The sequence below is a fragment of the Balaenoptera borealis genome, assembly GCF_965194805.1.
Source record: "Balaenoptera borealis genome assembly, chromosome: 17".
NCBI lineage: Eukaryota > Metazoa > Chordata > Mammalia > Artiodactyla > Balaenopteridae > Balaenoptera > Balaenoptera borealis.
Window position 1 is genome coordinate 40,940,598 of NC_138876.1, and position 23,608 is coordinate 40,964,205.

Below are 23,608 nucleotides of genomic sequence, written 5' to 3' on the forward strand. Positions count from 1 at the left end.
TTTTACAATCTCAAGAATAGTAAAAATATATGGGTTGTGGGCTTTGGCATTGAACTAATGTGGGTTTGGCATCCAGCTCTAGTTCTAATGGCTGTGTGACCTTGAACTGAGGCAGTTTTATCCTTTGGAAAATAAAGACCTACTGCTCTGTGAATATTAAAGCTTAGGAGCGCAAGAGCACATCACCTGTCCAAGTTCGTGCTAAGTGTTAACTGCTGTCGTATTTCTCAAGAGTAATTTAATTTCATCAAAAGGAGAGATTTAACCAAAAGAATAGAAAAAATAATGCCAGCTGATTTGGAACTACTCAAATGCATTTTATGATAAGCAACTTTACCTACATTGAGATTAATACTTAACATTTGTTATCTGTTGCTCTCTACCTATTCAATATCAAAATACATCTTAAATGGTTTGAAAAATGTATCTGACTCCTTTAAATGCTCTAAAAAAGAGATCTGAAAAACGAAAAACAATGTTGGCACCATCTAAGGGAGTATCTTTTAAGCCAGGAAATTAATAGTACAGTAAATGTCACCGAATAAGACCCTATCTTAATCTCTAGGAGACTGGAAACGTCAGTTCATCCAACTCTCTAAGCATCAAATTTCAAACGGCTTAGAAAGTATTTTGAAATTATTTACTTAAAGTAAATTGGCTTCTGAGCCAGTAAAAAATCCAGTAATCCAGTTGAGTGTTTAAACCCCTCTTTTTAACCCTTCTTAGACGGGAACTAAGATGCTTAGCGATTGATTGCTGCCAGATTTAACCTGGTAAGACCCACAAACAATTCTTACTAATAAAGACTATCTCTAATGAACTTTTCAACTCTGGACCATTCAGAATCCCACGAGGAAATGTGTCCCATTTCCCTGGATTTTCCTCTTTTAGATAAGCTTTAAGCTCTCTAAAGCCACAGGATTAAATAAGAGGATATTCTTTCAGCATCAGTATAAACCAAAAGTACACTAACATAAACAACAGCATTGTATGTTCATTCATTTATACATTTATTAATCTCCACTTGCTCTAAATCAGAAGCCATACGAGGTGCTGGGGGATCCCAAGATGAATAAAACAATCTATTCTTGCCCTCAAGCAGCTCTCCATTTGAATTTTATTTGCAAAACTGTAATACTTTAAGCCATCATTAATTCACAATTGAAGTAGGCACTAATTCATAACTGAAACCAAAGATTTGAGATGGCATAGAGAAATGGTACAACAGAGGTGGGAGTGGGCAGGAAACAAGACCACTAAAAAAAGAAAGGAAAAGGAAACTAGGGCATAATTCTGGTTTTAGGAGTCAGAGACTCATTCAGAGTCCAGATCTGCCAACTACCAGCAATGTAAACAATTTTGGTTTTTGCAATTAGTATGTTTAATTAAAATTTTTTAATTACCAAAAATGTTCCTTGCTTCAGTTTTGAAGATCAGATGAGAACACTGGAAAGTATACAGCACAGAGCTTTTTAGTGGGAAGCTCAACTAGTATAGTAATTTTTAAAAATGTAGTATCCCCTTAATGAATGTTCAATACAATTTTGTTAATTTACATTAATACACATTTTGTTAATACAGTTTTGTTCATGATGATAATGCTCAATAATAGAGAGTGAAACAAAAGGGTAAACAAAGAAGTAAAAGCCTTCAAATCAGCCAGATGTAAAGTCAAATTAGGGTTCGAGCTCTTGAAAGAAGTTATTTTATCATCATGGTCAAATTTTCACAGGGTGGTAAAGATTAAATGTTAGAGATATAAGGCCCTCAACATAGCGACTGACACTCCTCAGATATAAACTTCACTCTTCATGATCCCTAAATAAATGCATTTCCCAGCTGTCCTGGACGCCTGGGTTTTGGCTGCTCAGAATGCAAACCCAGTACTTCCTGAGCCCCTTCCCCATTCTTCTCTAAGGCTGAGGACGGGAGGAGACGTGCTTCCCCCTGCCCTCTGGTGGCTGAAGCGTGGCCTGCAGCCTAAGCACAGCTAAAACGATGCTCCCTCCTGGGGCTCGGACTCTGCAGGGATAGCACAGCAGACACTGTCTGGGCTGCTGGTGACAAGGGCGGTGCCTGCAGCAGAATCGGGGCAGCACGGCCCCACAGCAACTTCTCATTAATTCTGTGACCTACACACTCATCCAGTAAGTGAATTTTCTCCTTAGGTAAACAGTTCCTGTTGTTCGTAAACAAGAACCCTAAGCTCGTACACTTTTGTAAAACTAATAAAAGTAAATATCAGTGCCACGAAATTATTTTAATATCTTTTTCTCCATGACTGAATATACAAAGATAATGGAAGTAAAGTATTCTTCTGCTGTAAAGATGGGTGGAATATATCAAAATCCACTTGTTGAATTTTCTTTAAATAGTCCTCCAGAGCAACCTGAAAAAAGAGAATAATGGTCACTAGATCACAGAATGATTAAGTCTTTAAAAGAAACAAAAACAAACCCAGCAGGTATTAAGGCTATTGTAGTTTTCCTGAGATGGTCTTCTACATACTAAGAATGTAAATGAAAATTTTAAAAGAGAGAGAGAATAAAGACATCTTCTAAGAAGTTTTCTATGAAGCCAGTAAAACTATGTCACAGATCTAGTACTAGAAACATCAAGCCAATTCTGATCATAGTTTAGTGTTCTGGTCAAAATGTGAAAGAGAAATTATTTGTCAGGTCTTATTACTAGATTCTGTAGAATACAAAAGGGGCGTTTCATTTGAGGAAAATGAACCCCCCCTCCCCACACACACACAGAAATGCACAGTGCCATGACGGGGAGCTCAAGTTGTTTCTTTAAAAGATTATTTGGTGCAAAAGTTTAAAGGGTCTCCATGTTCTTGCTGGAAAACAATTTGCAACCAGGGAGAACAATCACAGGTCCCTATAAACGTCACACCATGCTCCCCCCCATCACACAAAACTTGACAAAGCTTTCTCTGGGACCGGGGGCCAGGATGGAAAACAGTGACGATGGGCAGTGCTCCTTATGCTTTTCAATCTTATTAATTTGTAAATTTTTATTAAACAGAGAAGCCACCTACTTTTGCACTGCACAATGTGAAGCGGCCCCACCGCCTTCTCAGCCCACGTGCACAGCTCCCCCTAGAGTTCTGCAGCGCAACCTGTGTGACCCACAGAGAGCATGCTTGTCCAAAGGACTGTGTGTTCTCCCAGACTTCTATACACTATAAACGGATGAGTGTACATACAAACAAATTCACTCTCTACTTTTGAAACCCTACACTTATATATGTACAGCAATAAACATGTGCATTAATGTGCACAGATGCAAAAAACCTGGAAACAATCCAGAAGTTCTTTGACAAAAAAATAAATGTTCACACAATGAAATATTAAGCTGCCATGAAATAAATGTAGCTAGATGCAATAATATGGATAAATCTTAGAAACACTCTGTGTGTGTGTGTGTGTGTGTGTGTGTGTGTGTAACCCAGAAGACATAAACAGAAAATGATCCATTTTTATACAGTTCAAAAAAAAAAAAAAACCTAAGGGACTTCTCTGGTGGCACAGTGGTTAAGAATCCACCTGCCAATGACATTGGTTCGATCCCTGGTCCGGGAAGATCCCACATGCCACAGGGCAACTAAGCCCATGTACCACTACTGAGCCTGTGCTCTAGAACCCTCAAGCCACAACTACTGAAGCTCGCATGCCTAGAACCCGTGCTCCACAACAAGAGAAGCCACCGCAATGAGAAGCCCGCACACCACAACAAAGAGTAGCCCCCGCTCTACGCAACTAGGGAAAGCCCACACGCAGCAAAAAAAAAAAAAAAAAAAAAAAAAAAAAAAAAAAAGGCAACATTTTGGTTAGGAATACATAAAATAGGGAAAAGCTTTTCTAGAATAAAAGCAAGATAATAATAAATACAAAATTCAGGATAGCTACTTGGGAGGAGGAAGGCAGAGGCAAGGGGATGAGATTGGGAAAACACATGAGCACAATTTAATGGTAACATTCTAGTTCCTGGATTAAGTGGTGAGTTCATGGGCATTCATTATGTTATGCTTTATAATACATGCAGACATATATATTCATCTGTAGACATCAAATAAAAAACACGTTAAGAGAAAAAACTTTGAAGATATTTTAGTGTACTTTCACATGTTCGCTTTTATTTTTGGAAAAAAAGAGCTCATGTTATTCATAATGTTCTGTAACTTGCTTTTTTTAAAAATCAATTCATATACTGTTATTAACTTTCCACCTCTAAGAACGTTATTATGTTCATTTTAATAGTTTTATAATATCCAATTATAAAGAATAATGAAATTAAGATACAAGCACATGAAAGAGTATTATACAGCCATCAAATATTGTATTAATAAATATTTCTAATGATGTGGTTAAATGTTTGATAAATAGGACACTGCCATATAAAGTGTGACTTTAAATATACAGAGAAATTCATTTAAAAGAAAGAACAGTGAAAAAAAAAAAAAAAAGAAAGAACAGTGTAAACAGCATTTATCTCTGGGTCTGGGAATTATAGGTGATTGTTATTTTCTTCTAATATTCTTTTTATATTGTCCAAATCTCTATTATGAGAATGTAATGCTTTTATAATTAGGAGAAAATTCCATTAAAATACAGATGAAACATGACCTCAAAATTAGGGCTCAACTGGGCATTCACAAATTAGGATTTGGTTCATGGTTAATGGTAAATAAATTGTTCAAAGTAACAAATTCATTGTGAAATTCTCAAAGATGTTACAATCTCTGAATATAGCTTCTTAAAACCTCATGTATAGAGCACAACATACTCTACCCTAGACTAGTCATTTTCAAACCATTTTTAAACAGCAAAACCTTTTCTTTGAACAAAGTAATTAACAGATGCTCCATATATAAAACAAATGAGAAGAGACGTGCCCCAGCTGGACTTCGGGTGTAGGATAGAACCAGCTCCTCGGAAACTGCCATGTAGTCCCTCCACTCTCTCCTGGCACAGGACGGAAACGGAGCTGGGCTCCAGCCCCTAGAGTTTCTGATCTGTGGTGGATCCCAAGATCTACATTTCTAACAATATCCGAGGCATATATTGCTGGCGCGGGGACCACACCACTAGCCTAAGATAGTGGTTCTTAGGCCTAGCTGCACTTCATGATTACTGGGGGAACTTTTAAGAAGTATCAGTGCCTAGATCCAACCTCTTAGGTATGATTTAACTGGTTTGGGGACGGGCCCAACATTGCTTTGTTTTGCTTTCAAAGTTCCCCAAGTGATTCTAATGGACAAGCAGAGTTGAGAACAACCTATTCCACAAAAGTGAACAAAACAAAGTCTTGAACTTTCTTGGAGCTTATAAGTCAAGACAGGTGATAGGGTACTTCCCAAGAGGTCCAGTGGTTGGGACTCCACACTTCCACTGCATGGGGTGTGGATTTGATCCCTGGTTGGGGAACTAGGATCCTGCATGCTGTGTGGTGCAGCCAAAAAAAAAAAGAAAAGGAAAAAAATAGAAAAAAAAAAAAAAGAGAGACAAAAGAGATGATAGTATATCACCAAATAACCAAATAAATAACAATTAAAAATGGTGATATAGAACAATGTGTTGACACAGAAAGAGATGCTTGGCACCTCATTTATACAAAAAATACATATATAATTACATGAACATAAGAAGTCCAGAAAGATGAACAGACATTATCTCTGGAAAGGACAGAACTGTGAGACCATTCTAATTTCTTTTGCCTCCTCTTATGTGAACATCTAAAACATTAACATATTACTTTTATAATAAGTAAACCCAGAAAAGAAAGAAAATGATTTCAAACACTCAGATCTGAGACCCAGGATAGAAGATGTGAAAGGATAGAAATGAATCTTTAAATATATTTTAGGGAAAAATGGAGAAGGTATGTTTGGTACTGTAGAAAATGCATGAATTTCCCTTTTCAAACATCACAAATCTTTGAATCTTGGTTTCTATCTATAAAATGAAGTAAACCACACCTAGGAATAATGTATGCAATGACCTAGCTCAGAACCTGTCCCACAGGAGGTGCTACTAACCGGAAGCTATTCTCATTTCTTTATGTATTTTACCACAATGGTTCCTGAACCAGGCTACACATCAGAATCACCTGGGGAATTTTTAAAAATCACAGATCCTCTTAGAAATGCTCCCTTCCCCAAGCTCAAGAGTCTTATTTGGTAAGAAGACCCCAGGAATCTGTATTTTTGAAGAAGCCTTCCAGATTATTCTGATGCAGCCAGCTCAGCACTGGTCTGTGAACCACTTTCAGGAACCAATGCTACAATATGGTCACTAAGGAGAAAAAAAAAAATAGACTATTAAGTCATACTTACATGGCTATAAGTAGCCTAACACTCCTATGAGGTGGTTTCTCCTATGATTCCCATCTTACCTATGAATAAACTGAGGTACATAGTGATTAAGGAACTTGCTCCACAGCTAGTAAGTGGCAAAGCAGATTCAAACCGATGCAGTCTGGCTGCAGCCAGTGCTAATGACAATTCCACTCACCTGCCTCTGGGGAACAGAGGCATGACCTTCACCAAAAGCAGAATGTAACTAACAAAACATACCATAGGGAGGAAAACAAAACAAAGACTCCAAACTAAAGAACTGCACTGGGAACCTTATAAAATAGAAAAAAAAATTATACACATCTGCTTCATTAATTAAACAACCTTCTCTGTTAATCTACTTACTGTCTGAAGGAAAGCAGGAAATGCTTTCACAGGAACACTTCTGTGGAAGGACCTAGCCTAGAAAAGGAAGACAAAAGGAAACTGGTTTGAAATACAAATATTTCTGGAAATAAACACTCTCCCTCTTGAAAGTGCGCACAAAGCAACACCAGCAGTTTAAATCAGCACTGCTAGGGACGCTCTCGAAAGCACGAAAATAGTTCTCATCTCCTGCCGGTTGAGATTAATTTGCCAGATCTAAAGGAATCAGGAAAAGGTACTATATTAAGAATTCTCTTCTTTCTTACATTTGGTTTTGGCATTTCCAACTGCCTTATAACTTTGACACCCCCAGCTCTGTGGTAAGGGGTAAATGAAGACATACAGGTGACCCTAGAATAACATGGGTTCACTTACACGCAGATTTTTTTCAACAGTAAATACTACAGCACTACACGATCCTTGGTTGGTTGAATCCAACTTGGATACAGAAGACCACCTATAAATTATACACGGATTTTCAACTGCGTGGAAGGTTGGAGCCCCTAACCCCCGTGATTGTTCAAGGGTCAACTGTACTTGCATACAAGTCCCAGCACCTCCCCAGCTTGGATGTCATTCCCTCCTGTCTAGATGAATATAAGATCCTTCTAGCTGATCTTCCTGCCTCTGTGTTCCCCAACCTTTAATTCATGCCCCCCAGTCAGCCAAATTCATGTCCTAAAGTCACTGTTTTACTTTTTCTTTCTTTAACTTAACCCCCTGATAGATCATGTCCCAACTATTCATCTTGGAATTCAAAGGCCTACACATCTTGAATCTAACCTCATCTATCCAACCTAACACCCTACTACACTGGACTACAGAGCCCTGATCCACTCAGGCTGATGCCCATCATCCAGGCCTCACCAAGCCCACTTCTGTCTAAAGGGCTTTGTTTATATTGTCAGATATCGCTTCTTATTCCTGACTCAGTTACCACATCTACTACAATTGCTCTCTTCAAGATCATCCACAATTTACTAATCATCATACCTATCTTTTCTCTCAATCTCTCCAAGAAATGCAAAACTTCAGTATTCCCCATTCTTGGAACTTGCTCCTCCCTAAGTTTCCAAGACACTGACTCTGAGTTCTCCCTCTTCTTTGATCATTCTTTCCTTCTCCTTCTTCCTATTAAATGGTCCTTCCTCCTCCTACCTGAGAAATGGAGGTGGGCTCGAGGTTCTGCCTTTGGTCTTATTGTTTAAATGTATATTCTCCTTGGACAACAGCATAGCCACACTTAGAGCTTTAAACATAAGCCTTCCATCTGGATGACTCCCCAATCTGTATCTCCAGTTCTGACCTCCTTTTAAAGTCACAATCCTGCAATCTGCATTTTAGCCCACCTCCCTAAATGCCCTCTAATCCCCTTACATTCAATGATGTCCAGCAGCTACCGATCAGCACCCAGCACACCACTGCTTTTGTATTGTAGTCTCGGACTGGCACCATCACCATCTATATTTGAACTCCATGCAGCCTTCGACTTTCCTGCTTCCTGATTCTGCTACAATCCAATCAGTTATCAAGTCTAGTTGATTCCTCCTCTGTTATATGTGTGTATGTATGTATATATGTATATATATTCACATATATACATATACATATAAAACATCTACCCTCTCTAAATCACTCTTTATTTTTTAATGACTTATTATAGCTTAATTAGTTGGTTTTAATATTATAGTTTTAATATATTTAAGTTATATTAAATATGATAATCACTTGTTTGTACTTTCTGGGCTTTAATAATTTACGTGTAAATTTTAGTTTCAGAAACTATTTTGACTGAGCAACCTAGATAAGTTACATTCGCTCATATCTTGGAAGCATTTAGAGTAAAGCTACCAAGAAGGTTTAAGAATGCAACAAATCAGACACTTCTTTAAATGTGGCAGTAAGGAGATGATATACTAGAGATTATTATTAGAGTAAGCAGGATGAAAGCCAAATTACACTATGGTGAATGGTGCCATGGTGGTGAGTGCCTTGAGGTAAAATGAATGTAGAACACTTATGCAAAAAAGGTTAATTGGGAGGGAAAAATAAGAAACAGAAGGGTCCAATGGGCTGCCTGTAACTTCAGAAGGCAGTAGCAACAAACCAGAAGATAAAAGGGGCAAGTTATCAGAAAGGCCAACTGAAAATGCCAGCTGGGAACTGCTGACGATGCAAGGTCCTGGAAGAGTAGAAGACGCATCAGCCTTGACAAGGCAGAAAGACACACCGTCCCCTGAGAGAGAAAACAGTGAGTGGATGGATCAGAGAGGAGCCTAACTGAGGAAGCTGAGAGGGAGAAGGAGATTTTTTTTAAGTAGAAAAAGTTTATAATAATCCCTGAGATAAATCTATTGGGATTTCAGTGAGCGATGGATATGGACTGCCAAAGAGAGAACACTACAACCATGCTCTAGGAGTAGCCACAGCTAGAAATGATAGTTTCCTAAATGATTTGGCCAAAAGAGGCTACTTACATGCTTTAGGTGCAAGTGTGCCTGGCTGGCCATGTCATATACCACATCTCTCACATTTTTATCTTGGCTCTTCCGTAGAAAATCCTCTTGTGAAACACCATGCTGTGTGGGAAAATGTACATTACATCAGGATTCAAAAAGCACAATTAAAACTAGCTCAAGAAAACTGGTGATAGAACAGTATATACAGTATAATGCCTATTTTGTTTTCTTGTTTTTTGTTTTTCTTGGCCACGCCGTGCAGCTTGCATGATGTCAGTTTTCTTTTTTTTTAATATTTATTTATTTATTCGTTTGTTTCTTTGTTTGGCTGCACCGGGTCTTAGTTGCGGCACACGTGGCATGCAGGCTCTTTCATTGTAGTGTGTGGGCTTCTCTCTAGTTGCGGTGCGCAGGCTCAGTAGTTGCAGCGCGAGAGCTCTCTAGTTGCGGCGCAGGGGCTCCAGAGCGCACAGGCTCACTAGGTACAGCGCTCAGGCTCTAGAGCATGCAGGCTTAGTTGCCCCGTGGCATGTGGGATCTTAGTTCTCCAACGAGGGATCGAACCCACGTCCCCTGCATTGGAAGGCGGATTCTTAACCACTGGACCACGAGGGAAGTCCCCTATTTTGTTTTTTTAAAATACATCTATATGTATGTGAGTGCGTATATAGACACACCCACAGACACTCTCTCTCCTGGAAGAATATGCAACAAGATGCTAACTAATGACAGTTGTAGGTGAAACAAAATAAAGCAAGAAACAAACAGATAAGAAGTTTAATAGAACAGACAATAATGAACCTCCTCCAGAAAACAAAAGTTCTCATAAACAGTATTCTTTTTTAATGGATTATTTCCTCCTTTAAAATAAAATAAAGAACAGGCTAAGGTGACCACTAGGAATAATTACTGTAATTGCTTGAAAGGGAGTAAGGCATCAACATGAAGGTACACCAAGTGAGGTTCTCTGAACCTTCTTACTCATAGCTCCACCACAGACCTAAAATGCCTGACTGATAAAATTCTGACTTGATAACTCTGGAGCAAAAAAGCAATAAGCATGTGTTTCAAAACGGTCACTTGAATAGACTAAGCAAAGAACCAAGACAGGACCGTCCCTCCCCATATTCTTGAGGTAAATAATTACAGGGTACAAACAACGGCCTTACCAGCATACAAATATCCATGGGAAGGAATACTCTTCTTCTACTACCATGATACGGCGTTGCTCTCAAGCAAGTTACAATGCCTTGTGCTTTTCCAATGTGACTTGCGGCATGATCTGCATGAAGATCCTTTATACCTATAATTTTAGAAATCAACTGGGCTGCTCTTTTCTCTTTAAATGCATAACAAGTCAACAGAAGCAGCATAGAGAAATGACCTAAACATGTAAAAGGTGTTTCTCCCATGTTTTATATCTGAAAAACAGGATTTATGAGAGCAAAACTGGGCACAAAGACAAGCTGACCATTTACCATAAACAGGTTTCTGAACGTCAACTTTTAAATAAAAGAGTTTTCCTCAGAGTACAGCACACCAAGAGCACATTTGGAATTTTAATTAGCTATTCTGGAAAAACACTGCAAGTCTTGCATTTCTTCTCCTCAGTGCAATTTCCATATGACCTCATTTTAAGTATATGCTTAACAAACATTCTGCTCTTTGCTCCCTCCTTTCATTGTGTTGGCAAACATGTCACTGAATGTGCAGGCAGAACAGGTCCGGGACATTTGGTAGGGACTTGTGTTATTCTTTTAGGGTGACATAAAGACATATTACCTTCTTCAAATGGATGATATTGTCCTTGTCCCAAATAATTTCCTCGTTACAATAAGACCTCACCAACTTAGAACAAAATCAAAGGAGGAAAAATACCATCTAAATGGCATAGTTTTTTTATTTTTAAGACAAATCTCACAAAAACTTTTAGATATACAGTTTTATTTCTTCTACCTTTTGTTTTTAAACATGGGGAAGTATTATTGACAGAGAAGGAAGGAGTCAGGCCACAGGCCTTCCAAATTGTAGCAGATGCATAAAGAAATAAAATCATCTGCAATTACCAGATTATTAATTACAGCATTCTCATGAGGTAGCTAAAGTCCTTTTATGAGAGCCTGGGTATTCTGATTAGCCTGCATTCCATTCCAAAGAAAGGTATATATTATATTCCCCTTCTTACTCAAAAAAAAAAAAAAAAAAAAAAGCTATTCCTTTCTAGTTGGTGCAAAGAAAAACTTCAGTGTTAAACTGGTTAGACTGTCAAATTATGAAAGAGTGAAGTCTAAAAGGTGTTTTCGTAACAGTATTCAGAGTTACCACATCATCCAGCAATCCCACTCCTGGGCATATATATCTGGAAAAGATGAAAACCAATTCGAAAAGATACATGCACTCCAATGTTCAACGTAGCACTATTTACAATAGCCAAGACATGGAAGCAACCTAAGTGTCCATCAACAGAAGAGTCAATAAAGAAGATGTGGGGTGTGTGTGTGTGTGTGTGTGTGTGCACGCACACACACACACACACACACTGGAATATGACTCAGCCTTAAAAAAGAATGAAATATTACCATCTGCAGCAACATGGTTGGACCTAGAGATTATCATACTGAGTGAAGTAAATCAGATAAAGACAAATATTATATAATATCACTTATATGTGGAATCTAAAAAATAATACAAATGAACTTATTTACAAAACAGAAACAGACTCATAGACTTAGAAAACAAACTTATGGTTACCAAAGAGGAAAGAAGGGGAGGGGGATAAATTAGGAGTACGGGATTAACAGATAACACACCACTACACATAAAATAAACAACAAGGATTTACTATGTAGCACAGGGAACAATATTATCTTCTAATAACTATAATGGAAAAGAATCTGAAATACAATATATACATATAACTGAATCACTTTCCTGTATACCTGAAATTAACACAAATTAACACTTTCCTGTACACCTGAAATTAACACAATTCTAATAACTATAATGGAAAAGAATCTGAAATACATATATATATGTATAACTGAATCACTTTCCTGTACACCTGAAATTAATCACTTTCTTGTACACCTGAAATTAACACAATATTGTAAACCAACTACACTTCAATTTTTTTAAAAAAAGGTGTTTTCTTTAAAAAAGAGAAGTATAAAATAGAAAAAAAAAAACTTACCCAATATTTCTAGTGTTAGATAAAGAAGAGAGCTCTGTGTGTTTTCAGCATAATTTTCCAGTTCCTGGATGTTACGATATGCTTTGTCATCCAAATTTTTTTCCTACAAACAAAATGCTTTATTTGCTTGACGAATTGTCAATATTTTATTTTTAAAAGGCACTATTTTTTTGCCCTAAAGAATTGAGTAATAAAGAATAAAAACTTTTAGTATAAATTGTTTATTACACAATAAAATAAGATTAAAATAAAATTAAAATATTAAAGTCCTACATGTTCAGTACTTACAAATCACCCCTCAAAATAATATCTCAGGAATAATCTCAATGCACAAATCACCACGGACATGGGGTTGGCTTAATTTTTACTTCCTTCTAAAGCCTAAGATATCATTAGAAACTGACAACTGAGCTCTTACTTAAGTACTTCAGACATTATCTCCTTAATCCTAACAACTCCCTCAAAAGGAATTGATACTTTTTTCATTTTGCAGATGAAGAAACTGAGTTACCACGAAGTTAAGGAATACGCCCAAGGTCGCATAGCGAATTAGTGGTGGGGAAAAGATTCAAACCCACATATTTTGACCATTAAGCCCGTGCTCTTAATATGGAAAAGGTGCCTAGAAAAAGAAAGGAGATCACAACCAGGCACTGCACCCCATTCTCCACAAAAGAAACTATGCTCAATAAACTAACGGTTGATTACCAGAACACACTATATCCAAGAAACAGAAAAATGTAAATCTTAGAACATCCAGCAACTTTTATAATAATACATTTACAAAGACTTGATAGCCAAGGTAATATTATTCCTCCACCCCTTCCTCCTTTTTTACAATCAGGAGAAACTGGCACCAGCAATGAATCCCAGGGGAAAAAATATGCTCCAGCTCCATTACATTTAAACAAATTGGAACATAATTCATATACCATAAAATTTACCCTTTTGAACTATACAATTCAGTGGTTGTAGTATATTCACGAAGTTGTGCAACTATCACCACTAATTCCAGAATGTTTTCCTTTCATCACCTCAGAGAGAATCCTGTATCTATTAAGCAGTCACTTCCCAGTTCTCCCTTTCCTTATCTCCTGACAAACCTCTAACCTACTTTGTCTCCATGGATTTGTCTGTTGTGAACATTTTATAAAAATGCAATGATACAATATGTGGCTTTTTGTATCTGGCTTCTTTCAATTAGCATGTTTTCAAGGTTCATCCATGTTGGCACATCTTTTAGTATCTCATTCCTTTTAATTGAAGAAAATATGAATAATATTCCATTGTATGGATACACACATTTTGTTTATTCATTCAACTATGAGTTGTTCCCACTTTTGGACTATTATGAATGAACATTTGTGCACAAGTTTTGTGTGGATACGTTTTCATTTCTCATACCAACCTAGGAGTGAAATGCTAGGTCTATGATAACTCTATGTTTAACTTTCTGAAGAACTGCCAAACAGTTTTTCCAAAGCAGCTGCACCATTTTACATTTCCATCAGCATTGTATGAAGGGTTCCAATTTCTCCACATCCTCACCAACACTCATTATTGTTCATTCTTTTTATTATAGCCATCCTAATTGGTATGAAGTGGTATTTCATTGTGGTTTTGATTTCCATTTCCCTCATGAAAAGATGTTGAGCATCTTTTAAGGTACTTATTACTCATCCGTATATCTTCCTTGGAGAAATGTTTACTCAAATCCTTTGCCCATGTTTAAGTTGGGTTATTTGTCTTTTTATTGCTGAATTATAAGAGTTCTTTATATATTCTAGATACTAGTCCCTTATCATATATATAACTGGTAAATATTTTCTCCCATTCTGTGGATTGTCTTTTTGCTTTCTTGAAGTTTTTACTTTTGATGAAATCCAATTATCTATTTTTTTTTTTTTTATTGCTTGTGCTTTTGGTATCATACCTAAGAAGTCACTGCCCAACAGAAAGTTACAAAGATTTATGTCTAGGTTTTCTCCTAAGACTTTTACAGCTTTAACTCTTACATTTAGGTCTTTGGTCCATTTTGAGTTAGTTTTTGTATATGGTATGAGGTAGGAGTTCAAATTCATTCTTTTGCATGTGGATAGCCAGTTGTCCCAGCACTGCTTGTTGAAAAGGTTATTCTTTCCCTCACTGAATTATCTTCATACCCTTGTCAAAAATCAGCTGACTATCAATATATAGGTTTAGTTCTGGACTCTCAATTCTATTTCATGCCAATATATATGATCTATATGATCAGTATATATTGATCTACATGTCTATGGCAGGTCAATACTACACAGTTTGATTACTGCAACTTTGTAGTTAAGTCTCAAAATTGGGAAATGTGAGCCCTCCAACTTTGTTCTTCTTTTTCAAGATTCTTTTGATGATTCTGGGTCCCTTGCATTTTCATATGAATTTTAGGATCAGCTTGTCAATTTCTCCAAAAAAGGCAGCTGGAATTTTTATAAGGATTATATTGAATCTTTAGATCAATGCAGGGAGATTGATCCCAGTCCTTTACTTTTAAATATCCCTCCATACAAAAGCCAAATGTTATATTCCATTAAACAATGGAAAAACTGCTATTTTTTCATTAAGAAAAAAAGAGAGATTTTCCATTATCTGTCTTGAGTTCTCAAATTTTCTTTACCTCATGAAAACTGAAGACACCTGAAAAATACATTTTCTTAGTACTAATTAATTCTATAGGCCAACTGAACAATTTTTTAAATGTTAAAGTCATTATCTCACTTTTGCTTATATTATTACTACTATAGCCTATGGTTATTAATAGATTGTATCCAAATAAACTAAGTAAACTTACATTTTCAGGACAACAGTATATGATAAATATCAGGCCAACAAGGACACTTAGACAACAATGTGTCAGAACGATTACACAAATCAGCCCAGGTCATCAAGCAATTTGCATGCTTGGTTAGAACTAGAACTTAGTTCTAAGAACTCAGTATAAGACTCCATTTGCTAGAACTGTTGAACTTTCCTTATTCCCTCTATTTGGACAGAGATCCAAGCACTGGGTATGCATAATGATGTGTGTACAACTACTCAAGTTTTGATGATATTAAGGAATTATCCATATTTTTTTTAAGGTCTGGTAATCATATTATAGTTATGTTTTATACAAGTTTTTTTCTCTCTTTTTTTAAATTTTTATTTATATTGGAGTATAGTTGATTTACAACGTTGTGTTTAGTTTCAGGCATACAGCAAAGTGATTCAGTTATACATATACATACATGTATTTTCAGATACTTTTCCCATTTTAGGTTATTACAGAATATTGAGTAGAGTTTCCTGTGCCATACAGTAGGTTCTTGTTGATTATCTGTTTTATACAAGTTTTTACCTTTTCAAGATACATGTATATGTACAGATCAAATAATAACATGTCTGGGGTTTACTTTAAAATAATCTAATAGGGTTTAGGGAGGGAAGTTGGTAGAATATAGATGAAATAACATTGGACATGTATTTATAACTATTAAAGCTGGGTGACAGATACATGAAAGTATATTACACTATTCTCTCTACTTTTATATAAGCCTGAAAATTTCTGTTTTAAAATATTTCTGTTTTTAAAAAACAAACTAGTCGAGTGTGGTGTGCACACGCATGCCTCCGCCTGGGTGCCTGTCCTTGCTTGTCTGTCTCTAGGTACGGGGGTGGGCGGCTGAGGTGGGTGGCATGCAGTGATGGAGAATGGATAAAATGGTACAGTTCTCTGAAAGTTTCCTTCCTCCAAATTTTTCTTTTTTAATTTTTATTTATTTATTTATTTATTTTTGGCTGCGTTGGGTCTTTGCTGCTGCGTGCGGGCTTTTCTCTAGTTGCAGTGAGCGGGGGCTACTCTTCATTGCGGTGCACGGGCTTCTCATTGCAGTGGCTTCTTTTGTTGCGGAGCACGGGCTCTAGGCACGCGGGCTTCAGTAGTTGTGGCACGCAGGCTCAGTAGTTGTGGTTTGCGGGCTCTAGAGCGCAGGCTCAGTGGTTGTGGTGCACAGGCTTAGTTGCTCTGCGGCATGTGGGATTTTCCTGGACCAGAGCTTGAACCCGTGCCCCCTGCATTGGCAGGTGGATTCTTAACCACTGCGCCACCAGGGAAGCCCTCTCCAAATATTAATACACATACTAAAACAGTTCCTCCCTGAAGATTAGCTTAAGGATTAAAAAGGAAGAAAAAACTTAAGACTTGAGCAATTTCAACTTACTCTTTCATCAATGATTTTCATAAGCCATCTTTTAGTCAGATTATGTCTTTTGACAGCCTAAAAAAACAAGAGTTGTAAGTTTTAGAAAGTACTAGAAATGACTTCTGTAGACCCGAATAACATAAACAAACCAAATACAAAACTAGGTAAGGGAGCATTTGTAATAACGCATCACCAGATAGATAGCTCTGTTAAAGAACTAGGGAAAAAAGAGAATGTCCCTAGAAAACATTTCAAAACATTTCCAAGTAAAGATAATATATCCAAAACTTTTCCCCTAATTTGTCTTTTTTTTCTTATACTATTAGTAATTTAGTGATTCCACTTTCAAAACAAAAACGAAACAAGAATTAAGCAGAGCGGAGTTTCTCTGCTATGTGATATGCCCCAACTTCTATGCTTACTTATTACACACAAACTTTTTTCCGTAAAAATGAAGATTCTATTTAATGAAAATAAACACTTTCCAAAAAGAAAACAGTAATAAAGTTCCAAAGAAAACAATCTGCAGGGTACAGTGTTATCTTACAAGTAAAGACACTCTAGTAAGAAAGAGAACACTAGTGCTCAGATCTTGGCCTCTAATACCACTCCTCGCAAAGGAAACAAGAGTCTAGAAAATGGGTGATTCCAGAGCTGGAGCAAGGGAGATTCAAGATGATTCAAGACTATTTTATTGTGCCAGAAAATAGAAAGTGCTCAAAAAAACAATGGGAGGCATGTCAGGACACAGAAGCCAGTTTGACAGGACTCCCACTGTCCAAATCTGGGACTATTTGAACACCAAAATAATTAAGTATAGTAATAAGTTATAAACTACTGAAAAAAACAGGAATTCATGAGTTTATACCAATAATTAATAAACAAATAAATAATATAGGAGAGCGAGAGCACTTGCTCATAGTAGAGTGCCAAGAGGTAAATGTGAACAGAGCATCAGAGTTGCGAAATTATCATTCTGCAATCATAATAATAAAGACTGGATAAGACAAGAACCATCAGTGAATGCAGGAAATTTCACGAGAAGCTGATGAGGAACAGGGCATTTGCATTGTCTTAAAGTTGATTAGTTACAAGGGGAACTATAATTATACAGTAGATTACACACTGGGAAAACCAGGCAACCTCTTGACCGTTAACGAAAATGAACAATGCCAATAAAGGACAGATGGACAAAATGTGTCTCCAGATGTGATACCCTGAGAATACATCACCTATGCAGTATTCTGGCCAAGAATGCATAACCTGAATCATTTAATCATGAGAACACATCAGACAAATCCAAAATGAGGAATGTTCTACTACCAAAAAAAAAAGAAAGAAAGAAAGAAAAAAAGAAGGGGTTACATTCTTCAAAAATATCAATGTCATAGAAAACAAAGAAAAGCTATGGAAATGTTCCAGATTAAAGTAAGCTAAATAGACATAACAAAAAAAATACCTAACTGGATCCTACACTGGAGGGGGAAAAATACATTAGTGGATATTATTGGGTCAAGTGACAAAATTGGAATATGAATGGAAAATTAGATGAAAAGTGTTATATCAAAGTTAAATTTACTAAAGTCAATAACTATTCTGGTTATATAAGAGAATGTCTCTATTAGGAAATACTAAAGTATTTAGGGACAAAGGGACATGATGTATGTAACTTACACTCAAATGATTTAAAAAAATGTGTGAAAATATATACAGAGAGAGCATGCTAGCACACACACACTTGAGTGAGCACACAAAATGATGAACAAATGGGATAAAATGTTAACAACAGGTAAATCTAGGTAAAGGATATAGAAATGTTCTTATACTATTTTTAATTTTGTAACCTTTCTGAAATTTTGAAGTTATTTCCAAATAAGTTTTTAAATCATTGTTTTCTTACCAAGTCAACACTAAGTATAATATATTTTCACAATAAATAAATATAGTAGTGAAACAAAGTCTTAGGAATATCCTACACTTCAATTGAGACTCTAAGATGTCACTGATACTAAAATGTAAAGGCTGACATGCTCATCAATACACATTGATGTGACAAAGGGTGGATCTGTGGAGAATGGAGCCCACTTTGCCCTACAGGAACTTAACAGAAGCTAAAAGGGCTACATGGAGCTGGTTTCCAAGTGCTCTCAGCATTATAACTACATAGCAGGACTCTCTACAGGCCTCTCTCCCCAGGGCCAGGAATCAGCCTGGGATACCTCAGTCATTAGAGTCCTGCTCTTGCTTTATTTTGCACATGTCTGAGTAGGGCAGGACTTGTTTGATCTTTGTAACCACATCATCAAGCACCATTCCTGGCATAGAAAAGTACTCAATAAATACTTAACCACTGAAAAGTCAGACTCCTATTTACTCAAGACTGACGCTATAACAGCTCCAGTTCCTTGACCACAAAATATAGCTCTCTTGTCTGATTCTGAAGGAAATTGGAGATCAAGATAAAAAATAAATATTTATAAGAAGCTGAAAACCTGCTGAACAAAACTATCAAAACTTTGGAAATAGAAGCCAAATAGAACAAAAACCTTGGCTATAAATATTAGAAATTATAGATATTCAACTATTTTGTACCCTAAAGGCAACAATGAAACAGTGTGGCAAGAATGTACTCTTTGGACAACATGTCACTCTTTCCCTATTTAATCTTCTAAAAAACCTGAAACTCTTCAAAGAATCAATTGAAAGTTTGACTGGACAGTGGCGCAATAAGGGTATGTTCCAACAGAATGGGGAGGGGTAGGGAATATGCAATCAGGACAACTGGTCTGAACACTACCTGCTTCTTTCAAATACTCATATTAACCTTCAATACCTGTCATACTAGAAAGCTGGCCAGGGACTTCCAGCCAGTCGCACAGTGGTTAAGAATCCACCTACCAATGCAAGGGATATGGGTTCAATCCCTGGTCCGGGAAGATCCCACATACTGCAGAGCAACTAAGCCCATGTGCCACAACTACTGAGCCTGCACTCTAGAGCCCGCGAGCCACAATTACTGAGCCCGTGCACCTACAGCCTGTGCTCCGCAACAAGAGAAGCCATTGCAATGAGAAGCCCACGCACCGCAATGAAAAGTAGCCCCCACTCACCACAACTAGAGGAAGCCCGTGCACAGCAACAGAGACCCAATGCAGCCAAAAATAAATTAATTAATAAATTAAAAAAAAAAAAGAAAGTTGGTCAACATTAATCAACAAAATTTAAGCAGCTATTAAAACTGGACAAATTGGCATACATGTAAACACTGTGTAATTCAGATATGTTTTCCAGAATTTTTTTAAGAGAAGCGAAGGCAAGATAAATTTGTGTTAAAGAAATCTCTGACCTTTCACATTATTTCCTGACAAAAGTCAGAATCTTCAGTGCAAGTCTTAGCATAAACCTCTAATGCAATCAGGTTTGTATATAAAATAAATAGAGTTTCTGGATTTTTAGAGAAACTTTTTTCTAAACTGAGTCACCTAGGATGAGATTCTTGAAGTGGGATGAATAAAGGTAAACAACTAATCTAATACTCACAAGCTTCCCATCCACTCTTTCTTCTCAGTCCCCGGTGGAGGGGCCTGGCTTTCCATCCTTACTGAGGCTCTGTGAAGTCAATCTGGGGCCCACAAATGGGGCCTGCCTCTGCTGGGGCGCAGACCTGAGAAGAGGCGTACCACTGTCAGGTCTGTCAGTGGCTCCCATGACGGAAACTATCTTTTGGCATTCATCATATTACAATGGGGACACAGATCAGTGATGAAAGGCACCTAATTCCCTTTCTCTGTTCATAGTTCAGCGTATTTCTAAACTGTGCATGGCTGTTTGTGAATGAGGAATCCATACAGCTTTAATGTAAAACTAATTACTAAATACATCTAGTTTACAAATAATACCCTAGCCCATAGGTTTCCATTCTCGGACACCTAAAATTCATCAACAAATACGCAATTCTATCAAACTAGACAAGGCAGTTTTAGATTTGTGTCTGGACAATGATGAGAGCACGTCTCCTGTCACAAAAGATCAATGCGTGATTTTCTACTGCCCAGAGTACGGATTAAAGCACTGGAATAAGGAGCTGCTGGGCGGTCAGACAGAAAATGTACCTGCCACTGCTTCAAAATTTGTACGGTTTAAATTCTGCAATGAAATATGTGGAAAATAACTTATAAAGAGACCAGATTCCTCCTTCTTCCTTTAATAAAGAAATACACTGAAGATGTGTGCAAATTATTCATGGATGATTTTAAATTCTGTCAAATCTAACATATATCTGAACGTTACATGAGCCTAAAACTATTTTCAGGATAGATTCCCCATTGACACTATCCAAATGGTATGTAACAAAAAGTATGCTCAAATAACATTCTTGCAAATGAAAAGTAGGGGTCTTTTTTTGTTTTGTTTGTTTTTTTACCTTCCATAGTTCAATGGCCACAGGCTGATGTGGTGGACTGTCACAGTATACATCATCCACAGTTTTTTTCCAAAACTGCATTCTCATCAGTCCAATTGTTTTCTCAGAGACGGAGTCCTTAACCTGTAAATAGTGTTTAAAAACTTTAATAAATGCACTGTTCACAGTCTCAAAAACCAGCATTTGTAACTGCATCATCATATAATTCAGCCAAAAATTAAGTTTCTCTACATTTAATTTTTCCTTGAAGTTATGTATCATTTAAATTATCATCATTATGAGTTTCCTAAGTAAAAGCTACAAATTATTTGGTGCTTATTCAAAACTATTTTCAAGGTCTGCATTCAAAAATAGGAGCAATTCTTCTAGAAAAAAATTGTAAGAAAAAACAAGGAGAGGGAGGGGGATCATTTCGTTTAAAAGAAATTTAAGAGAGAGATCAACCAGTCACATGTAGACCTATCTGAATCCTAATTTAAAGAGACAGAGACAACTAGGAAAATCTGAACACCAGACGTTTAATGATATTAAGAAATTATTGTTAAATTTTTAATATATAATAATGGTATTGTGGTTATTTTTTTAAGTGAGTTCTTTTAGAGATGCAAGTGAAATATTTGCAGATGGAAAAATTTGAGACTTACTTCAAAATAACCTGGAGGTGGGGATGAGGTGGGTGGGGAGTAAAGATGAGAAAACAAGACTGGCCATGAGTTAGTAACAGTTGGAGGTGGGTGATGAGGTATATGGGGGTTCATTATGCTTCTCTCTCTACATATGAATATATTTCATGCTGTATATGACTGAAGTTTTCCAAAACAAAGTTTTTACATAATAAGTGGAAGAGAAGAAAAACAATCCTCACAGGGTTAGTGATAGTAAAAATATTTTTGAGTCTTAAGATAAACCTAGGAAATAGAACCAGAGGCTTTTTAGAGGAAGCAGAGAAGGAACTAATATTTATTTATCAAATGTCAACAGGTACCAGGTACAGTACCAGAGGTTATCTGATCACAATCCTCACAACAAACTCACAGGGTCCTTACAAATACACCCATTTTACAAACACAGAAATTATGGCTCAAAAAGGTAGAAGTTTATCCCATGCTCTGCATACTCACAGCTCTTATAATGGAACCAGAAGGATATGTAAAAGATTGTGGGTGAGGGGAGGGGTTGACTACAAAGGGACACATAAGGGTTGATGGAATTGCTCTGTATCACGACTCTGGTGGTAAATATGTGACTCTAAGCAGTTCTCAAAACCTACAGGACTGTACACCACAAAAAGTGAATTTTACTGTGGTACATTTAAATAAACTCATTTATTTATTCACTAAGTAACTTTTTAAAAGATGATTATTAGACTCTCTCCCTCACTTACTACTGATTAAGAATGGCCCTGGGTCAAGCAAGAATCACCAATGCATGCTAAATCTAGGAGGTAAATTTTTTATTTTTAATTGAGCTATAATTGACACATAACAGTATCTTAGTGTCAAGTGTACAACATGATTTGATATATGTATATATTGTGAAATGATCACCATAGGTCTAGTTAATATCTATCACCATACATAATTAGGAATTTGTGTATACTGAGAACTTTCAAGATCTACTCTATTAGCAACTTTCAAACACATAATACAGTATTAGCTGTACATTACATTCCTATGACTTATTTACTTATAACTGGAAGTTTCTACCTTTTGACCACCCTCACCCATTTCACCCATCTCCCACCCACTGCCTCTGACAACCAGAAATCTGTTCTCTGCATCTATGAGTTTGGGGGGTTTTTTGTTTTGCTTTTGTTTTTGTTTTAGATTCCACATATATGTGAGATCATATGGTATTTGCCTTTCTCTAACTTACTTCACTTAGCATAAAGCCCTCAAGGTCCATCTGTGTTGTCACAAATGGCAAGATTTCCTTCTTTTTTATGTCTAAGTAATATTCCATTGTGTAGATATACCACATCTCTATCCAGTCATCCACCAATGGACACTTAGGTGGCTTCCATGTCTTGGCTATTGTAAATAATGCTGCAATGAACAAGGGGGTGCATGTATCTTTTCAAGTTAATATTTTCATTTCCCTTGGATAAACACCCAGAAATGAAATTACTGGATTATATGGTAGTTCTAGTTTTAGTTTTTTGAGGCACCTCCATGCTATTTTCCACAGTGGCTGCACCTATTTACACTCCCACCAACAATGCACAAGGGCTCTCTTTTCTCCACACACTCTACAACACTTGTTATTTCTTGTCTCTTTGATAACATCTATCCTAATAGGTGTGAGGGGATATGTCATTGTGGTTCTGATTTGCACTTCTCTGATATTAGTGATGTTGAGCACATTTTCATATACCTATTTGCCATATATGAGGTAAATTTTGATGAGGACCATGGTCTTAAAATGTCTCCTCATATTTAACAAGGAAAAAATTGTTAACACCTTGACTAGTGACCAAAATTGGTATCGCCAATAAGAGGCATACAGACCTGTAATGCCTCCTTGTGATTCACGGAGGAGGACATACACCATTTAGGTAGTTAAGCATTAGACTAGATATATATAAATATAATC

The 23,608-nt window shown here is 36.8% G+C and overlaps 1 protein-coding gene across 9 annotated transcripts in view; it reads right to left on the reverse strand.

Moving 5' to 3' along the window:
• Positions 1-2,245: 2,245 nt before the first annotated feature.
• Positions 2,246-23,608, reverse strand: part of NDUFAF6 (NADH:ubiquinone oxidoreductase complex assembly factor 6) — a 35,518-nt gene continuing 14,155 nt past the window's right edge. For 3 of the 9 annotated variants that reach the window (XM_082363330.1, XM_082363335.1, XM_082363336.1), the window contains 7 exons: positions 21,017-21,139; positions 16,612-16,668; positions 12,380-12,482; positions 10,359-10,492; positions 9,208-9,309; positions 6,710-6,766; positions 2,246-2,389 (listed from right to left, as the gene is read on the reverse strand). In XM_082363330.1, the coding sequence (XP_082219456.1) occupies positions 2,261-2,389; positions 6,710-6,766; positions 9,208-9,309; positions 10,359-10,492; positions 12,380-12,482; positions 16,612-16,668; positions 21,017-21,139 (705 nt within the window). In that variant the 3' untranslated portion in view covers positions 2,246-2,260. Of the gene's footprint in view, positions 2,390-4,476; positions 5,451-6,709; positions 6,767-7,105; positions 7,188-9,207; positions 9,310-10,358; positions 10,493-12,379; positions 12,483-16,611; positions 16,669-20,133; positions 20,258-21,016; positions 21,140-23,608 lie in introns of those variants that run through there. The other 6 variants (XR_014236361.1, XM_082363337.1, XM_082363333.1 and 3 more) reach the window with 6 other exon arrangements.